This window comes from Alternaria rosae (genome assembly GCF_020736505.1).
Source record: "Alternaria rosae strain MPI-PUGE-AT-0040 chromosome Unknown BKA58scaffold_6, whole genome shotgun sequence".
Classification (NCBI taxonomy): Eukaryota; Fungi; Ascomycota; class Dothideomycetes; order Pleosporales; family Pleosporaceae; genus Alternaria; species Alternaria rosae.
Window position 1 is genome coordinate 44,747 of NW_025763575.1, and position 20,023 is coordinate 64,769.

The 20,023-nt window shown below is 52.3% G+C and overlaps 8 protein-coding genes across 8 annotated transcripts; 4 read left to right on the plus strand and 4 right to left on the minus strand.

Annotated features, from left to right (window-relative positions):
• Positions 1–171: 171 nt before the first annotated feature.
• On the plus strand, positions 172–1,443 carry BKA58DRAFT_318066 (Glyoxalase/Bleomycin resistance protein/Dihydroxybiphenyl dioxygenase; the record flags this gene model as incomplete). Its single annotated transcript, XM_046167657.1, has 2 exons — positions 172–520; positions 575–1,443. The coding sequence occupies 2 exons, from the start codon at positions 172–174 to the stop codon at positions 1,441–1,443; spliced, it is 1,218 nt and encodes a 405-aa protein (XP_046023834.1).
• Positions 1,444–2,602: 1,159 nt separating this feature from the next.
• Positions 2,603–4,336, minus strand: BKA58DRAFT_185698 (Fe transport protein 3). Its single transcript, XM_046165484.1, has 2 exons — positions 3,983–4,336; positions 2,603–3,935 (listed from the first exon to the last, which is right to left on the minus strand). Exons 1-2 carry the CDS (start codon positions 4,062–4,064, stop codon positions 2,734–2,736), a joined length of 1,284 nt encoding a protein of 427 aa, XP_046023835.1. The 5' UTR covers positions 4,065–4,336; the 3' UTR covers positions 2,603–2,733.
• Positions 4,337–5,460: 1,124 nt separating this feature from the next.
• Positions 5,461–7,318, plus strand: BKA58DRAFT_185709 (cation efflux family-domain-containing protein). Its single transcript, XM_046165485.1, has 4 exons — positions 5,461–5,674; positions 5,728–6,383; positions 6,433–6,955; positions 7,008–7,318. Exons 1-4 carry the CDS (start codon positions 5,656–5,658, stop codon positions 7,169–7,171), a joined length of 1,362 nt encoding a protein of 453 aa, XP_046023836.1. The 5' UTR covers positions 5,461–5,655; the 3' UTR covers positions 7,172–7,318.
• Positions 7,319–10,068: 2,750 nt separating this feature from the next.
• Positions 10,069–11,008, minus strand: BKA58DRAFT_185722 (uncharacterized protein). Its single transcript, XM_046165487.1, has one exon. It carries the CDS (start codon positions 10,822–10,824, stop codon positions 10,249–10,251), a length of 576 nt encoding a protein of 191 aa, XP_046023837.1. The 5' UTR covers positions 10,825–11,008; the 3' UTR covers positions 10,069–10,248.
• A 1,174-nt stretch (positions 11,009–12,182) lies between these two features.
• On the minus strand, positions 12,183–13,551 carry BKA58DRAFT_386010 (uncharacterized protein). The gene has a single exon (XM_046170422.1). It carries the CDS (start codon positions 13,372–13,374, stop codon positions 12,679–12,681), a length of 696 nt encoding a protein of 231 aa, XP_046023838.1. The 5' UTR covers positions 13,375–13,551; the 3' UTR covers positions 12,183–12,678.
• On the plus strand, positions 13,552–15,463 carry BKA58DRAFT_339908 (peroxisomal membrane protein pex16). The gene is made up of 4 exons (XM_046168319.1): positions 13,552–14,123; positions 14,173–14,208; positions 14,258–15,092; positions 15,143–15,463. The coding sequence occupies exons 1-4, from the start codon at positions 13,976–13,978 to the stop codon at positions 15,264–15,266; spliced, it is 1,143 nt and encodes a 380-aa protein (XP_046023839.1). The 5' UTR covers positions 13,552–13,975; the 3' UTR covers positions 15,267–15,463.
• Positions 15,464–15,585: 122 nt separating this feature from the next.
• BKA58DRAFT_339912 (26S proteasome regulatory subunit rpn-8) lies at positions 15,586–17,134 on the plus strand. Its single transcript, XM_046168320.1, has 3 exons — positions 15,586–15,880; positions 15,963–16,234; positions 16,322–17,134. Exons 1-3 carry the CDS (start codon positions 15,697–15,699, stop codon positions 16,946–16,948), a joined length of 1,083 nt encoding a protein of 360 aa, XP_046023840.1. The 5' UTR covers positions 15,586–15,696; the 3' UTR covers positions 16,949–17,134.
• BKA58DRAFT_386013 (uncharacterized protein) lies at positions 17,135–18,653 on the minus strand. The gene has a single exon (XM_046170423.1). The coding sequence runs from the start codon at positions 18,167–18,169 to the stop codon at positions 17,312–17,314; it is 858 nt and encodes a 285-aa protein (XP_046023841.1). The 5' UTR covers positions 18,170–18,653; the 3' UTR covers positions 17,135–17,311.
• Positions 18,654–20,023: the final 1,370 nt, after the last annotated feature.

The window sequence follows — 20,023 nt, forward strand, 5'->3', positions numbered from 1 at the left end:
AAGTGGATGCAGAACGGTAGAAGATAAAGAATGGCTGCGCATCGGTGCCTAGTGGGAAGTTCACTACACTTCGCAACACTGCTTTAATATTCAACAAGCAAAAGTCTGAGTACTTTCAACTAAACCCTGAGTTACTCAACTGTACATCTCTGTTCTCAGATCACTTTCACAATGGCGCCCGCTGCTATCTCTCCACCGGCATCGCCAAGACAATCCGCCGCCACCCCTTCAGACGTCTCTTCATACCAAGGCTACCACCATGTCCACTGGTATGTCGGTAACGCCAAACAAGCAGCCTCGTTCTATGTATCACGTATGGGCTTCGAGCGTGTCGCATACCGTGGACTAGAGACTGGATCAAGAACCACCGCTTCCCATGTCATACGGAACGGCAACGTGACTTTCATCCTCACATCGCCCTTGAGGTGCCTGGAACAAGGCTCAAGATTCAGCAAAGAAGATGAGCAGCTCCTGCGAGAAATTCATGAGCACCAAGAGCGCCATGGTGATGCAGTCAAAGGTACGTGATAACTTCCTACAATGGCTAAGAACTATCGCTGATTTACCAATCCAGATGTCGCTTTCGAAGTCGACAACGTAGATGCCATATACTCTGCCGCCGTCTCATCAGGCGCAGCCACCATTTCAGCACCCCACGACATCTCCGACAGCTACGGCTCCGTCCGCATCGCCACCATCCGCACATACGGCGACACAACCCACACGCTCATCCAAAAGAACAACTACGGCGGCATCTTCCTCCCCGGCTACCGACCCGAATCCACATCCGCTGACCCTCTCCAAAAGTATCTGCCCCAAGTCAAACTCGAAGCCATCGATCACTGCGTCGGCAACCAAGACTGGGACGAGATGGAAAGCGCGTGCGAATACTACGAGAAGGTGCTTGGTTTCCACCGCTTCTGGAGCGTCGACGATAAGGACATTTGCACAGAGTACTCGGCTCTCAAGAGTATCGTCATGAGCTCGCCGAACGACGTGGTCAAGATGCCCATTAACGAACCTGCCAAGGGCAAGAAGCAAAGCCAGATTGAGGAGTACGTTGACTTCTACGGCGGCCCTGGTGTTCAGCATATCGCGCTAAGGACTGACAACATTGTTCGCGACATTACCAACCTGAAAGCTCGCGGCGTGGAATTCATCAAGGTGCCCGAGACTTACTACGATTCCATGAAGATGCGGCTCAAGAAGTCGGGTCTCAAGCTCAACGAGGACTTTGAGGTGCTCAAGAGTTTGGATATTCTGATCGACTTTGATGAGGGTGGTTACCTGTTGCAGCTTTTCACCAAGCATTTGATGGACCGGCCGACGGTGTTCATCGAGATTATCCAGAGGAACAACTTTGACGGATTTGGTGCAGGTAACTTCAAGAGTCTGTTCGAGGCGATTGAGCGGGAGCAGGACGCCCGGGGTAATCTGGTTTGAGCGGCGCACCGTGTCGATGGTGGGGTCGTAGCATTTCCTGGCGTTCATCTCGTTACTAGCGATCCGGCCCTTCGTTGGCTGTTCTTCGGACTCTTAGCACATTCTTAATCGAATACACAATTAGCATCATCACAAAGTCCAAGACCTCCTGTTCGCACTAACCCGCGCTGACTCATTTCGCCCCTCCCGTCTCACCCTGCAACGCCACACGCCAGAACGTCTCGAAACGCGTTTCACCCCCTGCCCCCAGCGTCGTCAACACCAAGATCCATCGAAACGCACAACCTCTCATATCACATTCAGCCAAGCATATCTGACTCGAAGATCTGGCCCGAAAGCACGCTTACCCAAGCCAGCCGCGACGTCTTGACCCAGCCAAGCCACACCCGCATTACGGGGCGAGCAAAAGGCCATTCAAATCCCGTGACAAAGAAACCTTCGGTCTTTGCGGATTCCGGTCGCGCATCGTGTGTCGCTGCTTCGGCAAGTGTATTTTCTGCTTGCATGATTAGTGTTCTGAGGCCGTGAAATCCGTGGAGATTGCGTATAAAGCGATAGGTCATCGCAATGTTGTAGGGCACAATGAGAGTAGCGCCGACTTCTGCTTTCTGAAGCCGACAGCGAAGCCCTGCCGGATTCTCGCATTTTGAAAGGAACCTCTGCTTCGACACTCTATTCTTCTTCAGAGGCGGACCTCTGCCTCTTTGGCTCGTCGCGAGCAAATGCGATTAGAAGTCGCCGCGCCTTTTGTCCCCAGATTCAAATCTTCAGCGAGGTCAACCGAGAGGTTGTCGCGAGAGAATGTCACGAGGTTTTGTTTGGCGTACTTGTCATGGAAGTCATCCTTGAGATGTTAGCGCAAACCTGATCACGATAGATCACATGCTCGCAAGATCTCAAACAGCCTGGCGCTTTATCCAAAGTCATGAATTCGTAATATCTATAGTCTAGCAACACATTGAGACTTATAGACAAAGATACAGTGAAAATTGAGACATGATGATGATAGGCAACGGGTGAACATGACATTATGCACTAAAAGAAGAGATGACCACGTAAAGAATGAATGGCTGCCCCGTTTAAATAATTCTTGTTTCAGTTTAACATGTGCCGTCATATACATGATGACGCCTAGTATTGTTCCCATACTCGTACAGTTGATCATTCTGCCAGGCTGTTGTGGCAGATCTTGTCTAGATAGGAAGGAAAAGCGTCGCGCGTAGTGCAGTAAAGCTCGGCGAAGCTGAAGGTCGATGGGTACTGCAAAACAGTAGCCCATACCCAGCGCGCTTAGGCGAAAGCTCCGACAATGGACATACCGGCTGCGCCCATGAGGACGTAGATGAACGCAGTAGTCTTGGTCTTGCCGGTCATTGTGTGCTGAGCCTCTTCGGAAAGGAAGTCCTCGGCCAACAGATCGACGAGCGCAGCGTAGATGAGAAGACCAGACGAGATAGCGTTGAACACTCCGACGATAATGAGACCAAATGCCGAATTGGGGTCGTAAGATCCCCGAGTAAAGAGTCCAATAGCCTGGCCAATGGGCGCGGTAGTACCGAAAGCAACAACGAGAGCCCAGGGCTTCCAGCTGTTCTTGGGGTAAGGAACATCCGCGATACGCGTGCCGAGACCAAGACCCTCGAACATCTGATGGAAGACAATGGCGATGAGCAGGATGATGAAACCCTCGGCTGTGATAGAGATGGTCATACCGACGAAGACGGAGTGGAACAGAATACCACCCTCGATGAGCGTGATTTGCATGGATTGCTTCTTGAGAACCATAGGATCGACAGCCTGCTCGACATCGTCGTCAAAGTACGAGTTGGCCTCGGGTTGCTGAGGAGCCTGCTGTTGCTGGTATGATGGCATAGGAGGCATGGCACGGTTGATCGTGGCAAGCATCTCGTCGCGCTGACGCACGTATTGCTCGTAGAAGACGATGAACCATGGTGGCATCTCGGACTTGGCTTCGAGCTCGTCGCTGCCGCTCTTGGGGAATGGGAAGTTGTCCACGGGGTATGTTGACTCCTCGACCCATCCTCGCTTCTCGTCCCGCTGAGCAAGCATTGTCCTCTGCGAATCGTAGCTCTCGACTCGTCGGATGGGGTTGTTGAAGGCTGCCTGGATGCCAGTGGTGGAGTGTTGAGAGTGCTGTGCGCCGTTGAATGCCTCTCCTGTTGCGCCACCGTGGCTGTGACCGCCAGTCTTTGCATGAAGCCACATCTCAATCGTAAAGAGAATGAAGAGTGAACCCATCATGATCACACCTGGTAGAGCGGGGTAGTCGTCGGTGAATAGATCCGGCAGGCATGGGTCGTTGAGCGACGCAAAGGCAGTCGGCAGTAGATGGACGAAAGCAGTAGCGATTAGAACACCAGTACCGAAGTGCTTGCAGAAGAAGAAGACTTTCGGTGGGATCTTCATCCACTTGATCTTCTTCGCCACTACTGGAAACCCAGCACCGAAGATGGAAGCGAAGAAGACGATGACTAAAAAGATGTTAGTAATGTACTATGGTTACTTTGGGTGTACTCACAAACTGCAGCAACGTGCAGGGGAAAGTCGTAAGCGGCAGCATCCGCCTCGCTGCCACACTGAGGCTTCTCCGTATCGGCCATTGCAAAGATTACAAAGAATGTATGTTTAGTTCAAGGAACGTGTGGAGTAATCCCAGACTTGCCAGCAGTCCCGTCGCCGGCGACGATGAACAAGAAAAAGAGACGAAGAAAGAAAGGAATTCAACACACTCTCTCAAAGAGTAACAAGAACTGAAAACGCACAGAAGTGATGTTGTGAGTATGGGCAGCAGGCTCGGCACTCCAGACTATGTATTGCTTTAAGGGCCAGTAGGATAAGAGACACTAACCGCATCATGCAGATCTGCGCGTCTCCAGAACACCTGAAGACGATAGTGGGACCTCGATACAGTGGCCTGTGCCTCAGCTATCGCCTGCAGTGATAGGTGCTCCAAGCAGCAAACGCGGAGGTCCAGACGGTGTCAGGACCAGCCAGCCTTGCGCCGAAGACAAAAGAAGCATTGCCATGAGGTTTCCAGGCAGGAACTGGAATTGCCTGCGCCCAGCCTTCGAAGCTCATTGGAGACGGCTGTCATGCGCGTAGATGCTTGGCAGGCACGCTCGATCTGCGAAGGGGTGGGGATGTGATGCGGCTCAAGTCTCGTTTCCGGCAAGTGGGCCAAGCGAGTGGGACAGCTGACGAAGTGTGGAGGTGCGAAGCATTAGGGGTGAGGCTTGACTGCTGCCATCTGGTGCAGCAGAGGTTCGAAGTGGCTCAGCATGCCGATGTCGTTGGCCAATGGGCCGTTTCGCGATTGCGTTGACGTGTGTGGGCCAAGCTCGGCTTAGTTTCGTGCCGTAATGATAAAGCTTGGCATGGTCCGACTCGGTGAGTTTTGAAACCTGGAGATGTAAAAGAAAGCGTCGTGGGGATATAGATGGCGCCCACTATGGCCCCACGCTGTAGCCGATGCAATCCTGCCGTGACGATCGCTGCGTTGCGCTATCTGTCAGGCGTGTGACCATTTTAGCCGGAGGGAAAGAATAGCCAACCCTGAAGAACTTGCGACGTGCGCTCCGAGTCATCAAACCATCACACCGACAACAGCTCCATCAAGCCCACTTCAGCAATGGAGATCGGTGTGTGGGGAGGCGTTCGCACATGACAAGCCTTTCGCATCTCTTAGCATCAAAAAAGTTCCGGTCAGTTTAGATCGCCCGCTAGCATCTCCACCACGTTGTACACGCGTGCGTGGGCATCTTCAACACGCCTCCGCGCATGCAGACAGCCAAGCCTTATAAGGTATCAAGATAAGGCCAAGCTCACAAAGTCATGCCAAATCAGGTAGCGAGCTTACCCCCGAATGTGCTAGCACGCCGTTGAGAATGCTTAGCGAGTTTCACGCTCCGTGCCCAGCATTCCTACACCTGCACCAACGTGCAGTATTCACACAATGTGGCACCGAGTAAACGATCTGGCCATTCCACTATGACTTCAGGGTTCAAAGAAAGAAACTCCTGCGGAGGAGGGCGGGAAATCTGCCGCGGTGGCGTTCACAGCGACGCTTTATTACATTGCATGCCCTGAGCTGAGGCATATATCACCCACTCCGTAACTCCCACACCGTAGCAGATCCTAGAGATCGCCCATACACACACACATACGCGTCCCTCAGCCCATCGCCCGGACACCATGACTTCCGATCTTCACAGTATGTCTCAGGCAACCCAAGCCCGTGGTTCTCTTGTCTGACTGTCCGTTTAGCTTCACCTAATGGCCCATCACACGACCAAGCTGCTGGGCAAACAAGCGCTCCAGTAAGCTCTGGCACTACACCATCGTCAAACCAGGCCAATGTCGGCGCCGAGCATAGGACAGACGCCATTGAGCGACTGTCATCTGTAGACAATGCATCGTCGCGGGGAGCCAAGGACGATGTCACCATCGTCGTCAAGAACGATCCACTCGATCTCCGCAAACACGTTCGAGACGATGTGACTCAGAAACAGATGAAGAGTGACTATCCACTCGCCAAGCCCAGGCACATGAAGAAGTTCTACACAAGACAGAATGCCTTGATCGATCAGTTCCTTCAGAGTGGAGATGAAGAACGCTTGGCTGCTCTTGACATGGTCGAGAATGGACCCAAAGTCCGCTTCGCCGTGAACGCTTCGTTCATCGTCAACTTTTGCTTGTTCATCATCCAGATGTATGCAGCCGTTTCCACGGGTTCGTTGTCGCTGTTCGCGACAGCTGCGGACGCCTTCATGGACTTGGTCTCGTCGGTGGTTATGCTCATAACATCTCGCATGGCAGCACGGCCAAGCGTTTACAAGTACCCCGTGGGGCGGACACGTATCGAGACGATCGGTATCATCATGTTCTGCTGTTTAATGACAACGGTAGCTATTCAGCTCATCGTAAGTACTCCTTCCCGTGCGACTGGCTCAGCTATTGACATGTAACAAGATCGAGTCTGGGCGCTCCTTGGCTGGCGGTGCCACGGAATCTGAGGAACTCCACATTATCCCCATCGCTTTCGTTGCGACAGCCATCTTCTGCAAAGGCTCACTATGCGTCTACTGCTTCATCTACCGACGCTACCCCGCTGTCCATGTCTTCTTCATCGACCATCGCAATGACATTATCGTCAATGCCTTTGGTCTTGCCATGTCGATCGTCGGTAGCCGCGTCGTCTGGTATGTCGACCCTATCGGTGCTATTCTCATCGGTCTTTTGATCTTGGTTTCTTGGGCTGCCAATGCTTTCGACCACGTCTGGCTGCTTGTCGGCAAGTCAGCACCAAAAGACTACATCAGCAAGTTGATCTACATGGTTGTCACACACGACGACAGGATCCAGAGAGTCGATACTTGCCGCGCGTACCACGCTGGACAGAATTACTACGTTGAAGTAGACATTGTCATGGATGAGGGTCTACCGCTTAAGGTCACTCATGACGTCTCGCAGACCCTGCAGAGGAAGCTCGAAGGTATGTCTCTATCACTCACTCGCATCCACCCCACGACACTAACACGCGACAGGTCTTGCCGATGTTGAGCGAGCCTACGTGCACGTCGACTACGAAAGCGAGCACGACATCTTCGAGGAGCATAAACCTCTCTACGAAGTCACGCAGTCCAAGACCATCAAGGAGCGCGTCAAGGCGCTCCGCTTTCTTTTCAAGAAAAACGAGAAAGGTGCTTAAGCATCGACACCTGTACACCATGTATTTCTACGGTGCCATTGGCATCAAAAGTTTACGTTTCCCTTTGCGTCATTTATACCCCAGCGCAGCAATATACAAGGCCGCTGTTGTTACTGTTAATGCAAATGTTATTGTTAATGAGACACATTGTCTTCAACCTTGGCTCAGATCCTCTGCATCGTGTCCCCTTCTTTGTCTCTCTTTGTCGTGAGGCTCTGGCATGCTACCACAGTACTGAAACCAAGGCCAGAACGCGAGTGTCTTTGTTTCACAGTATCGCAACCTTCCACATTGTGTCTCACGTAGAAGAGGAGTGATATCTTTAATAAGTGCGGCGTCTATCTCCCCGCTTTACGAGTCATTGACCTACTCACATATGCTCGTAACCCCCCAACCTACACCATGTCTGAACCTGCACTATCCCCTAGTCTAACACCCAAAAACTCCGAGATCACTCACGAACAATCATCATCACCCGTAACAGCCCCATCGGATCACGCAGATGACGCCGCTGACTCCGCTGACTCCACTGACTCGAAAGTCTCTACTTCCGAAAGAGGAAATAGCGATCCTCCAAGTAAAGTGCGCGAACTAACAAGTTGGTTCGATGCAAAGACGAACGGAAATATGAGATTACAGATCCTGACCTGGGATGGAAGGGTGGAGGAGGTGGCTAAAAACAAGTGCAAGAAATCTGGGGAGGCTGAACAGGATTTGATGTAGTGAGGTACGGAAGATGGGTTCGTTGATGAAGTAGAGATGGCAAAGTGATGGGCGGGTCAAACGAGTAAGTGCTCGTTTGAAGATCGATGGGCGTTGGGCTAGCTCACACTACGACAAACCAATGTTTTCTTAGCTTGATCGCATGGCAGTGTCTCTTCATGCATAAAGCCCTCTCCATTCCAACCTCCTCCACTTCTTCCATCTTACCGCCAGACCCTTCTCATCCATCTGTATTCTTTTGCCACCTCACATCGACTATGTTCCCCTACCCCTTCGACGAAGCGCTGATCCTAGTCCTAGTATTCTTCCTCAGCGTCTTCATCTCTAACAGCGACATCCCCAAGAACGCAAGAGTAGTTCTTATTTCTAACGCTATCCTAGCAATCTTTCCTTGGTTTACTTGGCAAACGCAGTACCACAATGTTGTACTGTATAATAGTGTCCAGACATGTCGTAAAGAGACTATCAGGCAGAGATATACTGCTAAGCGTTGTGGATTCAAGTTGGGAGATTGTGTGAAGGTTGTTACTGCTTGCGTAAAAGAATTGCGAGGAACGAACGAGGATGAGAGATTAAGAATGTAGACTTCAAGGGATAGTGTTAGGCTGTGATGCTACCCCTGGATGAAACTGGTGTGTGGTGATAGACTGGCTGTATTGAGGTCGTTTTCGGTTTTCCTTGGGTGGACAAACTGTGTTTATCATGTTACTAGTTACATGCTTTCTGAAAGCTAACTCGCAGGTGCCGTCGCCGCAATGGCAGGAAGAGAGCAGACTAGATTTAGTCGCTACATGTCCCCTCATTCCGCTAGGTCTTCCGATTTATCAATTCCCACCACCTGCAGGTGTACCCGGAACATAAGAATTGACTCCCACAAAGAAGTCAAAGTACCAACCTGCTCGCGCCCCTCCTGTCGTGCTTTCCTAGGAACTTTCCCCTCACATATCCGAATCCGAGTCTGAATACTCAAACCATATAGATGGATCATCCATCCATGAACCATCCAACTTCATATTTCTATTGTGGCGTCTTGCAATTTGGTGGAAAGAGGAAGACCAGAGAGCTGTGTAGGTATAGCAGATGAAGACACTCTCCTTCTTCGGATTTGCATAGATCTCTATAGCACCAACACCCAGAGGGTACCACTTCCCTCCGTCAGCTCTAGCGGCTTCGTAGCGGGCTTCGCGGTTCAGGAGAAAGAGTGTAGGATAGCCTCGGCATGTTTTGACATGGATCTTTCCCCGGAACTGGCTGGCTTTGACCGTGTTGAGGCGAGAGAGGACACGACTATACTTGTCCAGTATGTAAATGCAATCTTCTAGCGCGATGGCCCAGATTTTGGCGCGGATCTCGGCAGGTAGGCGGGGAAAGTGTGGAATAGCGACTTGTTGATCGATCTCCTAACCTTGGAGGAGCGTTTCCTTGGTATGGACACAACTGTGAATCCCTCGAAGCGAAGGGTAGGTGTCTTCATTCCTCCTTTCCTGACACATTTTCTTAAAACAGGCTGTGGCGTTCATCGTTGGAAGGTCGGCGAAAGGCACCTGTGAACCTTAGGGAGGGTCTACTTAGAGAATAGATATCGTCGCGCTGTTGAAGCAGCGACGGGGAGGATGGAAGGCCTGCAACGTCGGAGAGAGCACGAGATTGATTGTGTAGCGAAATCGCAACTCACCGGAGGTGAAGGCAAGACCGTTTGTTGGTCCACGTGACGCCAAGTCTGGCGTCGTTATGACATGATGAGGCATGGTCTCGCGACTTCCTTACATCTATCTCGCTGCGGAACTTCAGCAACCGCGAAGATAGCTCCCTGCCAGCTGCATCATGCCCGATCTTGGACAATGTCCATACCGCGCACATCCTGTCGGAAAGAACGACTGGACAGCCTGCCAGAGTACAGTCTCAATGATGAGCGCGAGAGACCAGATGGTTGCGGCTGGGATCATAGTCGCCGACGCGCCACCATTTTTATGACTCCAGAATTAAGTCAGTAGCCCTATCCATAAGGCAGACGTATGTCTTGTTCCAATGCGGGAGACGTGATTGGATGATCCACCAACACATGGACTGGCGTTCGGCTTACAGCTTACTCTTGCGAGCACTGATACTCAGGTGTGCATCGTCTTCGCTGAATACTTGCTGAAGAAGTTAGTCGGTCCGGAGATAGATACCTACAAGACCTACGAGTCTAATAACTCCCTGTTTCTCTGCGAAGACAGAAACGAGCATTGTCCTCTTGACAACCAGAGCTTAGGAAGCTGGGGGGTAGCATAACAGCTATGTTAGCGATCATTGCTAGGCTCGTCTTCCGCGATTCCTAAAGAAGTTCCCTTCCGAATGACAGCCAAGGACGACTAGGCAGGCGGACTCGGATACTGAGCCGCCGGATTATCCGGCGAAGACCCATGTCCCGTATTCGACGACGCCTGACTTGTCGCCGCCAACGCAAAGTACGGATTATCCGGCATAGACATGCGCCTCGACATGATACTCGCCAAACTGGGCAATGTAATCTGAACTCGCGTCTCCGGCTTCGGATTGAGCTGGATAAGCAGGTCCGCCTCTTTAATCTCCCTCAACACAGCCTCAACATCATGCCCTTTCCTGACCCTCCTCAGCAGCTCATAAGACTCGCTGTCTGAGCTCGCTCGGATCAACTTGAACAGTTCGACATAGGCTTCGTTCTCGGCTTCCAAGGCATCGTATTTCCGTTTTAGTGCCTGGCCCTGTGTTTCCGACGACCGGGTAGCGTAATGGCAGGACGTTGTCCGCTTGACGCATTCGATACAGACTGGTCGTTCGCCGTTGCATTTAATCTTCCTCGCGCGACATTGATCGCAAGCGGAAGCGACGCGATCACGGGGTAAAGGAGGGAGTGGTTCGTTGCGCGGGCGAACAGCAGACGGGAGGAGTGGTCTGAGGGGACGCATGGCCTCGAGGGGGGAAAAAGCAGGAAGGGGCAACCCAGAAGAAAACCTCAAAGGAGAAGGCTGGGAATGATAAATACGATCACGGTGGGCCCAGAATTCCGGTCATCCATCTTTTAAGGATCGAATTTTGGAATATCGATGCTGCGGAAAGGCCAGGCCTCGAAGATCTCGATGTTCATTGGAAAGCGGTAAGTCGTCCCACCAATCGGAAGTCGACGATGCGATTGGATACGTAGCCGAACTTCATCTTTTGCGCAGCAGCTTTTCTGCGTGTGTGCTGGAATGCGAACCCGGAAATTCGCATTGCGTGCCGCGATCTTAGTGTTTGTTTAAAATCCGTCTTGGTATTGTATTCCGCGCAAGACGCTCATGTATTTGCCGTGGGCACTCCAGCACTGGCATGGCATCATCCCGAGGTCTCCTTCTTTGGAACGCGTACCCCAATGTGATTGGCGACGGTACAGGAACTCCGTGGATATTTCTCATTCGTCAACAGGATATGCTAGAAGAGATTCGATGGTGTACTGTAGCAGATGCAATGGTCATTCCACATTCGTCCTACTAACGGTCCACCTGCAGCTATCCAAGCAGGGCTTTACTCCTGTTAGCCGTATCGAGATTTCTGCGGCTCAATCTGCATGGGCAGCATAGATGTGTCTCGGCCGCAATGGTCTTGGTCTCGTATCGTGCAGGTTCGCAAAGTTAAGGCCGTAGCTTGCATTATACGACAGGTTAGGCTGGAATACCTCCTTGGGGTAATCCAGACGTCAACGCAAACACGGATGGGGTATGCCTTAGCGTGTGCCAGTGCGTGTCGGACCTGTACTCGAAGCGGAGGGTGCATGCTACCGATGAGGAAATGGTGACATCGGAGCGCGGTCCGAAGCTCAATTGGTTGTGGTCAACAAGCGTACGGCGGATGGAGCGTGCGACACGTAGTGGGATGGTCGGAGACAGAGGCACGCGCTCCAGATGAGGTTGGTAAGCTTGCATTGCGCTTAATTGGCTAGGAACTTGTCCCGCAGACCCAGACCTACAAGTCCTTGAACACCATCATCATTGTTTACGTTGCCGTGAATTCATACTCCACGACATCTTCAACTATGACGAGCACAACCTGTGAGTCGACAGTGCTTTGTTGTGTCTACGCTTAAAACGGCTTGAATCGATATAGCGAATCAAGTAGTCGGGATAGTTTCTTGTTCATCACATGCGACTTGTGGCTTGGATGATTATGGAGCGAACGCTACGTTATTCGGCCCGCATATGCTCATCGGTGAAGAAGGCCGTTCCAGTCAAGTCTTTCCCGTACCCTTTGGTTGAGAGATATTGCATTCAGATTATTCAGGCAGATGTACCGTAAAACTCTGTCGGAGTATATTCCGAGTTTACGAGATACCAGCACACCGTTTGGATGATGAAAAGTCACGACCCGCGGACTTGATGTTCGATATTTCTTTTCTTCGTCGTCTATCGTCTACGCTCCCGACAACCGAGATCTGGACATGTTGGGGAACAACGTTGCTGATCTTAGGTCTCGATCGATAGCGGCTGGCTCCGTACCCGCCTTGCCAAGGGCCGCAGTACCCGTGAGGAGGCCTGTCACTACCTTCTCGAGGTGGTTCGGCTGAAGTAGTAAAAGTTGTGTATACGTTGCATGACTGTGTTCAGATCAACATCATCAGGATCATTCGACATGATGTATTTCTCGCCTTTACTCCAGCTTGCCAGTGTAATATAGCCCCTTTACCATGTAGTCCATCGTGATGTTACTACGGAGTTGTAATATCTACGTAGGCATCAACTCCAGTCATCCGTTGGACAGAGTTTCCAGTCCGAGTCAAACAATATCTACTACAAGACCTCAAAACTTAATTTCGCCTCGTTCTCCCACTGCTTCGCAAACTCCTCTAGGACCTTAGTCCTCTTCCTCGCCATCTCTTTGCCAGTCTCCGTCTTCATCATGTCCTCCAACTTAAACAGCTTCTCCCCAAAATGCTCTATCGCCCTATCCATTGGCTGGTCTGGCATCTTCGCCGCTCCAAATGAAAAACAACGTCCTATCCCCACTGCACCGATGGCATCAAGACGATCTGCGTCTTGTACGATGGCTAGTTCGGGATGCGCTGCCAAAGCTTTTGCAGTGGCTGCAGGATCGCGTATCTCGTGTGAATAAGAGACGTTGTCAACGATTTTTTGTACGATTACACCGAGTTCCCAACCCGAGCCATGATCGACTAAGATATCCAGAATGGTGGAATCGGATTCTTGGCCTGGTTGGACATACTTGTGGTCGCCTACGTCGTGGAGAAGGGCGGCTAGGAAGAGGGCTGTGGTATCGTAGGTTAGGGAAGGGTCGCGAGCGAGTTCGGCTTGGAGAATGCGGTTTGCGTTTGAGACGACGCGGAGGATGTGGTTGTAGTCGTGGGAGTTGTCGTATTTTGACATGTAATTGCGGACAAAGGCGTTGATGAATCCGAAGAGGGATTTGTACTTTTCGTTGATGGGGACTTGAGGCACTGGGATAGAATCTCTAGCTTGGGAAGCCATGATGTGAGGTTATGGGATGGGTAGTGGGAGTGTTGTATGGTTTTTGATCCTTTCTCTCGGTATATGTCTCACAGGATAATCGCACACGTAGATTGTGAGGTGACTGTCAGTGGGTAGTGCAGATGAAAACCGGATATAGAGAAGCAAGGCTCTGTTGTGTTTATACAACGGTCATCTACGTACTTTGAAAGAGCTGAGAAGGATACAACGTGTTTTTCTGCCTACGTGGAGTCACATGATTAGCAACGTTCCTCTTTGAGACCAGGCGTCACCCTATTCATGCCCTTCGAGGCATCCTGCATAGCATCAGTCAACACATAATTCCATATGAGATGCAACCATCTCTCTCAAATTGACATTTCCAAACGAAAAGGGGCCAAACGGGAGTTCTCTCGTCCGAGTGCAGGTGGAGACGAACATCCGGGGTAGCTGAGCCGCAGCTGCCTCGGTACTTGCCCAAGTGGTAGCGCACGCGATAATGGAGCCATGATCTCACCCTCGCCCATCGCTCCTATCTACACACACGTGCACTCCCCGGCACCACCACAACGACGTCGCGCAATCGCATCATCTCGGCGCGTCAGCTGGGACGACTGCAGACATGTACAGGCAGGCGACGCAGAAAACGGGCGAGGTGCTGTCCATGCCGTCGCAGTGGCTGGGCATGTACTCCGACTTCATCACCAAGAACAGCAGCGCCGTCACGCAGATCGAATCGGCCCTGCGCTCACTCACATATATCATTCCTGGTACGCAAGGTCAGAATTCATATATGCGCGTCTTGCTAATCACGAACAGGCCGCTTCCGGGAATCTGAAGTCGCATCTGAATCAAGTAGGTCGCGTCCGGCTATCGCGCATCCATCTCGACTAACACGACACAGTACACAGCGGCGTCCAAGTACTCTCCCTATATCATGACTCTCTTCTCTCAAAAGCCATGGCACAAATGCCCGGAACGCGGCGGCAGCCCCTCACCCCACATCATCGATACACCAAGTTCTGGACGCAGAACTCGCCCACATACAAACGGATTGCGCTAGTGCTCCAGATGATCCAATACACAGAACTACTATGGGAGATGGCGGCGAAGAGAAAGGGCGAGAAGGTGCGATGGCGCGTGGTGGTGTTGCTGGAGATTGTTAAAGCAGTATGCCGGTTGCTGCTGCTTCGATTGACCAACTCAAGACCACTGCTGTCGCCGCCGCTCCCACAACGAGAGATTGATCCAAGCTCGCTGGAAGAGTCGTCGGCATCAGCCGATGGCATGGACACACCACCAAGTGAACGCTCAGTCGAGGCAGAAAACTGGGCAATGCCTAGAACTGGCCTGTCCATGCCGAGCCTCCCGGACTCTTCGGATATCTCAAGCTACCTCCTCTCCAAGGTGTTGACTGCGGACGACATCAAGCCCCCGAAGGCACTACTTCACCGCGTGAGTGGAAAGGGCGAGCTAGCCGAAGCACTGTACATTCTCCGACCGGTTGCCTACGCCCTGGCTATGCAACATTTCAGTGGCGACAGGAAGAGCTGGAGGCCGTGGTTGATCGGCGTCAGCATGGAATACGGCGCACGTCAACTGGCCAAGAAGGACTTCCAAGAGCGTCTCGCTGGAGGCCTTCGCGGCTTGACCGGACTGGAGAAGGAAGAGTTGCGCAAGCGGGGCTGGTCCCTGGGATGGTGGGCCATGCGCGGCGCTTTCTACGAGAACATCACCAAGTAAGTCTTCTCACGTTCACGTCCATTGATCCATGACTGACAGTAAACAGGGCCTGGATCCACAGCATCACCGCATCGCTGAAGGGCAAGCCTCTTCTCGACATGGTCGGCGGTGTCATCGAAGACTACGAGTTCCTCTGGGATCAGTACTACTTCCCCACCGCTACGCTATGATTGTTTCTTCGTCACGCACTTTCCGGACTAATGCGATAATGTTTGACCTTCGCTTGTGCATGATTTGATCGCTGGACTGATCTTGGGTGGTTTCGCGTCTTCGCCTTCAGCTTTTTGTACATTATCCTTTCTTCAGATACCACATCTTTGCCACTATTATAGCCCAAGAGTTTCAATTGACATGTTTTATCTATTGTATTTAGCTGTGCTAAACCATCACAATTCCCATGTCGCTCACTGACGCACTGCTGAAAGTACTAGCGCGCGAGCTCTGACCCACCCTCACCATGTCCAGTTCCGAAAGCTTCGATGGACACCGCAGAGCCGCATCAACAACAACCACCATCACCGCCTTCCCCCACGAACCCCACCAATATCGCTGCCAATCTCCTAATACCCTACCCGGCGATACTGAGTCCACATCCCCAAGATGCCCGCCACCACAGCTGAGACGCTGTCGCTCGTGACCCGCAACGTCTCCGTCGCGCCTCTCGTCCTCCTCTCGGCAGCAGATCACTACGGCCGACAAGCAAAGGGAACCAAGAGGAGAGTAGTCGGTGTACTCCTCGGACAGAACGACGGCAAAAATGTGCGGGTATCCAACAGCTTCGCGGGTGTGTAGCCCCTCCATTGTCTCGTTTGCCGCCTGAACGGTGAATAGGACAAGAGACGTTCCGCCAGCTAACACACCTGCAGTACCATTCGAGGAAGACGAGAAGGACCCATCAGTATGGTTTCTAGACCACAACTACGTCGAGTCGATGAACGACATGTTCAAGAAGGTCAACGCGCGGGAGAAGCTCATCGGCTGGTATCACACAGGTCCTAAGCTGCGGGCGTCGGATCTGGAGGTCAACGAGCTGTTCAAGCGATACACACCGAACCCGCTACTCGTCATCATCGATGTACAGCCAAAGGAGGTGGGCGTACCTACAGATGCCTACTTTGCGGTGGAGGAGATTAAGGATGTAAGTGCATAGCAGGCTCAGTGGTGGCAACATCAACGACAGAGACGCCAGTCTCTCATTTGAAAGACCCAATGCTAACATACCCAGGACGGCACAACCACCTCCAAGACCTTCGTCCACACACCCTCAATAATCGAAGCCGAAGAGGCCGAGGAAATCGGAGTCGAGCACCTCCTCCGCGATATCCGCGACGTCGCCGTCGGCACCCTCTCCACACGCATAACCTCACAACTGCAATCGCTCCAAGGCCTGCACCTACGGTTACGAGACATAGGCCAATACTTGCAAAAAGTGCTCGACGAAGACCTGCCCGTCAACCACGCCATTCTCGGCAACCTGCAAGACGTCTTCAACCTGCTGCCCAACCTCTCCACACCCAAGGCCGCACCTGTCGGTGGCGCAACAAATGGTGTTGGATCCGCTGCGGGCCAGGCAGGCGCAGTCGACAACGGCGAGCTAGCCCGCGCTATGAGCGTCAAGACAAACGACCAGCTCATGGCTATCTACCTGTCTAGTTTGATCCGCGCAATTACCGCGTTCCACGACTTGATCGAGAATAAGATACAGAACAAGCAGCAGGCGGAAGATAAGGAGGCGAAGAAGGATGAGGGTAAAGAGGGTGACAAGGAGAAGAAGGAGGGAGAGAAGAATGGCGAGGTCAAGGAGGGGGAGAAGGGCAAAGAGAAGGCCAAGGAGGAGACGAAGAAGAAATAAGCGCAGAGCTGAGAAGCGTTTGAGGAGGATGGAGGGTGAAGACATGTGTATTATACTATCTCGGCGCCGATGTGAAGAAAGTAGGGTCGGAAGCGGCTTTCGGCTGCGAGATCTGGGCATGTTCAAGACATGTTATGGCATAATGGCATGATAGATGTGATATGACGAAAGAACATGACATGAAGTCGTCTGAGATCATTGTGGTGCTATTTTCTTTTCTATCTAAGCCGTGCTGCAGCGGCATGGGGTATCGCAAACAGCATCTCCCAACACAGACCTTTCCCTGCGATGCCCATGTACATCGATCTGGTCCAAAGACATCGAGACATCAGTCCAGTAAATACGACTTCCAGTGAAATGTCTTCAATCTCCCCATCCAGCAGCCCACCCGGCCGCCTCCTCAACACTAACATTCCTCTCCTCCACAAAACCCCCGAACAATCCCTTACACCTCTCTACCAACACACATGCTAGCAGATGTTTACACACTGGTGGCATATCAGAACCCAGTGTTATACCACCGAATACCCAGGCATTGTCCCCCATTTTATCTTGAGTCTGTGTGGTTGGCTTGTCCAGAGGAACAAGAGGAGAGGTTTGGCCAGCAGGGAAAGCAGCGAATGCGAATGCAGGACAGGAACAATTCCAGCTTGTTAGACGCACTTGGTAAGTCGTTAGGGTGTCGTAGGAGGTAGAGAAGCGAGAGGGACGGTGTTGGGCGGAGCGGACGTAGTATATTGTGTTTAGGTTGTAGGTTTCCGATGATGTAGTAGTGGTGGTGGTGTGGCTTGATGGTTCGTCTTGATCTGTAGACTCGTTTGCGTTTCCAGCGTGTGCGTGGGTGCCTGCTTGCTCTTGCTGTGCGTCTTCGCGACGTGATGGCAATGTATCCTGTGTGTTTTGCATCTGTACATCCTCCACTGTCACCACATCGTTTTGCTCTGCAGCTGTCGCCCACGCAGCAAGTTCTGCTTCATCGCAGATACGAAACCGTGTCACGAGCCGTCGATCAAGTAGGTCCAACGCTGGCACAAACTCGTTTGGGAAGAGGACTTGCAACGAAAGTAGTTGTTTCCTTGTCGCGTCTGGCACATTGTTGAGTGGGTTTGTGTCGGCATTCTTCTTGTCAATAGTAGCCTTGTCAATTGACGGCGGAGCTGCTAGCGAATCCAGTAGCTGCGTTACGAAGTGGCGGCTGGATGGCAATACTGGCGATGCCATTGTAACGCGCGATGGTATGAGTGCATGGTGCTGTGTCAAATTGAAGATGACGTATGTGGGGAACGTGGTGGACTGAGTCAATGCTGAGGCAGTCGCGACGGGAGCGCGGGAAAGCGCGGGGCGAGGCCCACGAAGGCACGTGAAACCGTCAACCCATGGATGTCATGCTCTGTAACGTGCTTCTCCTGCTCCTACAGCTAAATCGATGAATGCGATAATGATATCTCGATCTCATGGGTACGATTCGAAGCGGTGAAGCATAGTTAGTGTGCGTCATTACTGCTCTACTTGCCCTCAGCCCTGCTTACGCCGACTGCGAGATTGTTGGTCAATTCAACATCAGGTTTGATGTGCCTGCAGCTGACAGTCGCCGAAGCAGTCTATTTCTGGCAGCCTCGCATTTGTTTTGATGCAGGGCGGACCTGGCACCATGTACCCATGACGCCATTGAGCAACGTGGTAATGAAAGGAGCGCGCAGCCTTCTCTTTTGGCAGAGCCATGAAACAAGGTCCTGCAGCTCGCCATTGTTGTCGTTGAATGGGTGGCAGGTTACAAGCATTACAGATGCAGGGTCCCCCATGGTGCTGGCGTAGTGGGAACTCGCAAGATGGGGCAGCAAGTCATCTGCTCGCATTGTCCTATCGGCTGACCAGATTTGGGCTGGCCCTTGATGCGCAGATCTACCCGCAGAAGGCGCGGCCAGGCTTCTAGACGGACTGCGACAGTCTGTGGTCGTCACGATTCAAGACTATTGATTGAGTTATGCAAAGCACGCCGTGATCGAGAAGTTCAAAGTCTATTGAGTCAGGATCAGATTGCTTTGTCCGCGGAACCTACTCGGCATCGGTCTGGGCCGCGCTCGTCGGCGCAAATGGTGAGGGGTACAGCGGAAGCGATATCCTGGGAGATTGACATGGCTGGAATTCAAGGCAAGAGACGGTATCAGGCGGCTGAGGTCAGATGGCAAACCTGGCGGTAACAGCGCCGTCGAGAGATGAGGGTTGAGGGGTTTCTAGCATACCCCTCCCCCACAGCACGATAACGACGATAAGACACCCCGGGTTTCCGAAGGATGACCTTGACCAAACAGAAGATGGTGTGAAGACTGATTGCCCCGTGAGCGACTGTGTGCGGAGAGCGTGGGAGGTGTTCAGGTGGACAGGCGTCATGGTGTAGATGACCTAGTTATTTGACCAGCTGAGCACGGGGACTTTCACATGCTAAGACGAGTGGTAATCGATAACATGGCGGGAACGTACCGCAGTGGGCTAACGATGCACACATCGCATGCTACCCGCTGCGAGACATGAGCTGCCCTGAGTGAACCTTCTAGTCGGCGCTGGCCCATTGCAGCTCCACGCCAGTGGCGTCGACTACAGCCGCTTGGTGGTGTCCATGTCACAAGACCATGAAAGGGAACCGCCATTCCACAGAACTCGGTGAGCAAGCAGTCTTCGGTAGCCGCCGCTGACGGAGGGGGGGTTAGATCCATGCAGATGAGCACTCAATTCGGCCGCCACTGGCCGCGAAAGGCAGTTTAAGTGAATCGGGCTCTGGCAGGTCAAGCGCAGGGTCAAGCACAGTCGATTGGCGTCTGAGAGTGCGTCGATGATGGGTCAATTGCTGGAATGTGGAGCATGTGGGATAGTCATCTCTGCATTATCGACGGCGGTCAGACTGCACAATAGCGTAGTACGAGGAACGATGACGGAAGCGGTGACTCGGACACTGTCCACCGGAAGCGATCTGTAGAGGGGAATGGGGATTAGGAACGCTACCGTCGCCATTGGGCGCTGCGGTGACACGCTGGCTGGGGAGGACTGGGAATTGACTGGAATTGGGTGCCAATGACA

What these genes read in the sequence shown, in the direction of transcription:
- BKA58DRAFT_339908 (XM_046168319.1), top strand. Translation starts at nt 13,976, where the DNA reads ATGTACAGGCAGGCGACGCAGAAAACGGGCGAGGTGCTGTCCATGCCG. An exon ending in ACTCACATATATCATTCCTG is followed by an intron (nt 14,124 to 14,172) that starts GTACGCAAGGTC and finishes AATCACGAACAG; the next exon opens with GCCGCTTCCGGGAATCTGAA. An exon ending in TGAAGTCGCATCTGAATCAA is followed by an intron (nt 14,209 to 14,257) that starts GTAGGTCGCGTC and finishes AACACGACACAG; the next exon opens with TACACAGCGGCGTCCAAGTA.
- BKA58DRAFT_386010 (XM_046170422.1), bottom strand. Translation starts at nt 13,374, where the DNA reads ATGGCTTCCCAAGCTAGAGATTCTATCCCAGTGCCTCAAGTCCCCATC.
- BKA58DRAFT_185722 (XM_046165487.1), bottom strand. Translation starts at nt 10,824, where the DNA reads ATGCGTCCCCTCAGACCACTCCTCCCGTCTGCTGTTCGCCCGCGCAAC.
- BKA58DRAFT_339912 (XM_046168320.1), top strand. Translation starts at nt 15,697, where the DNA reads ATGCCCGCCACCACAGCTGAGACGCTGTCGCTCGTGACCCGCAACGTC. An exon ending in GGTATCCAACAGCTTCGCGG is followed by an intron (nt 15,881 to 15,962) that starts GTGTGTAGCCCC and finishes ACACACCTGCAG; the next exon opens with TACCATTCGAGGAAGACGAG. An exon ending in CGGTGGAGGAGATTAAGGAT is followed by an intron (nt 16,235 to 16,321) that starts GTAAGTGCATAG and finishes TAACATACCCAG; the next exon opens with GACGGCACAACCACCTCCAA.
- BKA58DRAFT_185709 (XM_046165485.1), top strand. An exon ending in CGGTAGCTATTCAGCTCATC is followed by an intron (nt 6,384 to 6,432) that starts GTAAGTACTCCT and finishes ACATGTAACAAG; the next exon opens with ATCGAGTCTGGGCGCTCCTT. An exon ending in CCTGCAGAGGAAGCTCGAAG is followed by an intron (nt 6,956 to 7,007) that starts GTATGTCTCTAT and finishes AACACGCGACAG; the next exon opens with GTCTTGCCGATGTTGAGCGA.
- BKA58DRAFT_386013 (XM_046170423.1), bottom strand. Translation starts at nt 18,169, where the DNA reads ATGGCATCGCCAGTATTGCCATCCAGCCGCCACTTCGTAACGCAGCTA.
- BKA58DRAFT_185698 (XM_046165484.1), bottom strand. Translation starts at nt 4,064, where the DNA reads ATGGCCGATACGGAGAAGCCTCAGTGTGGCAGCGAGGCGGATGCTGCC. An exon ending in CCTGCACGTTGCTGCAGTTT is followed by an intron (nt 3,936 to 3,982) that starts GTGAGTACACCC and finishes ACATCTTTTTAG; the next exon opens with TCATCGTCTTCTTCGCTTCC.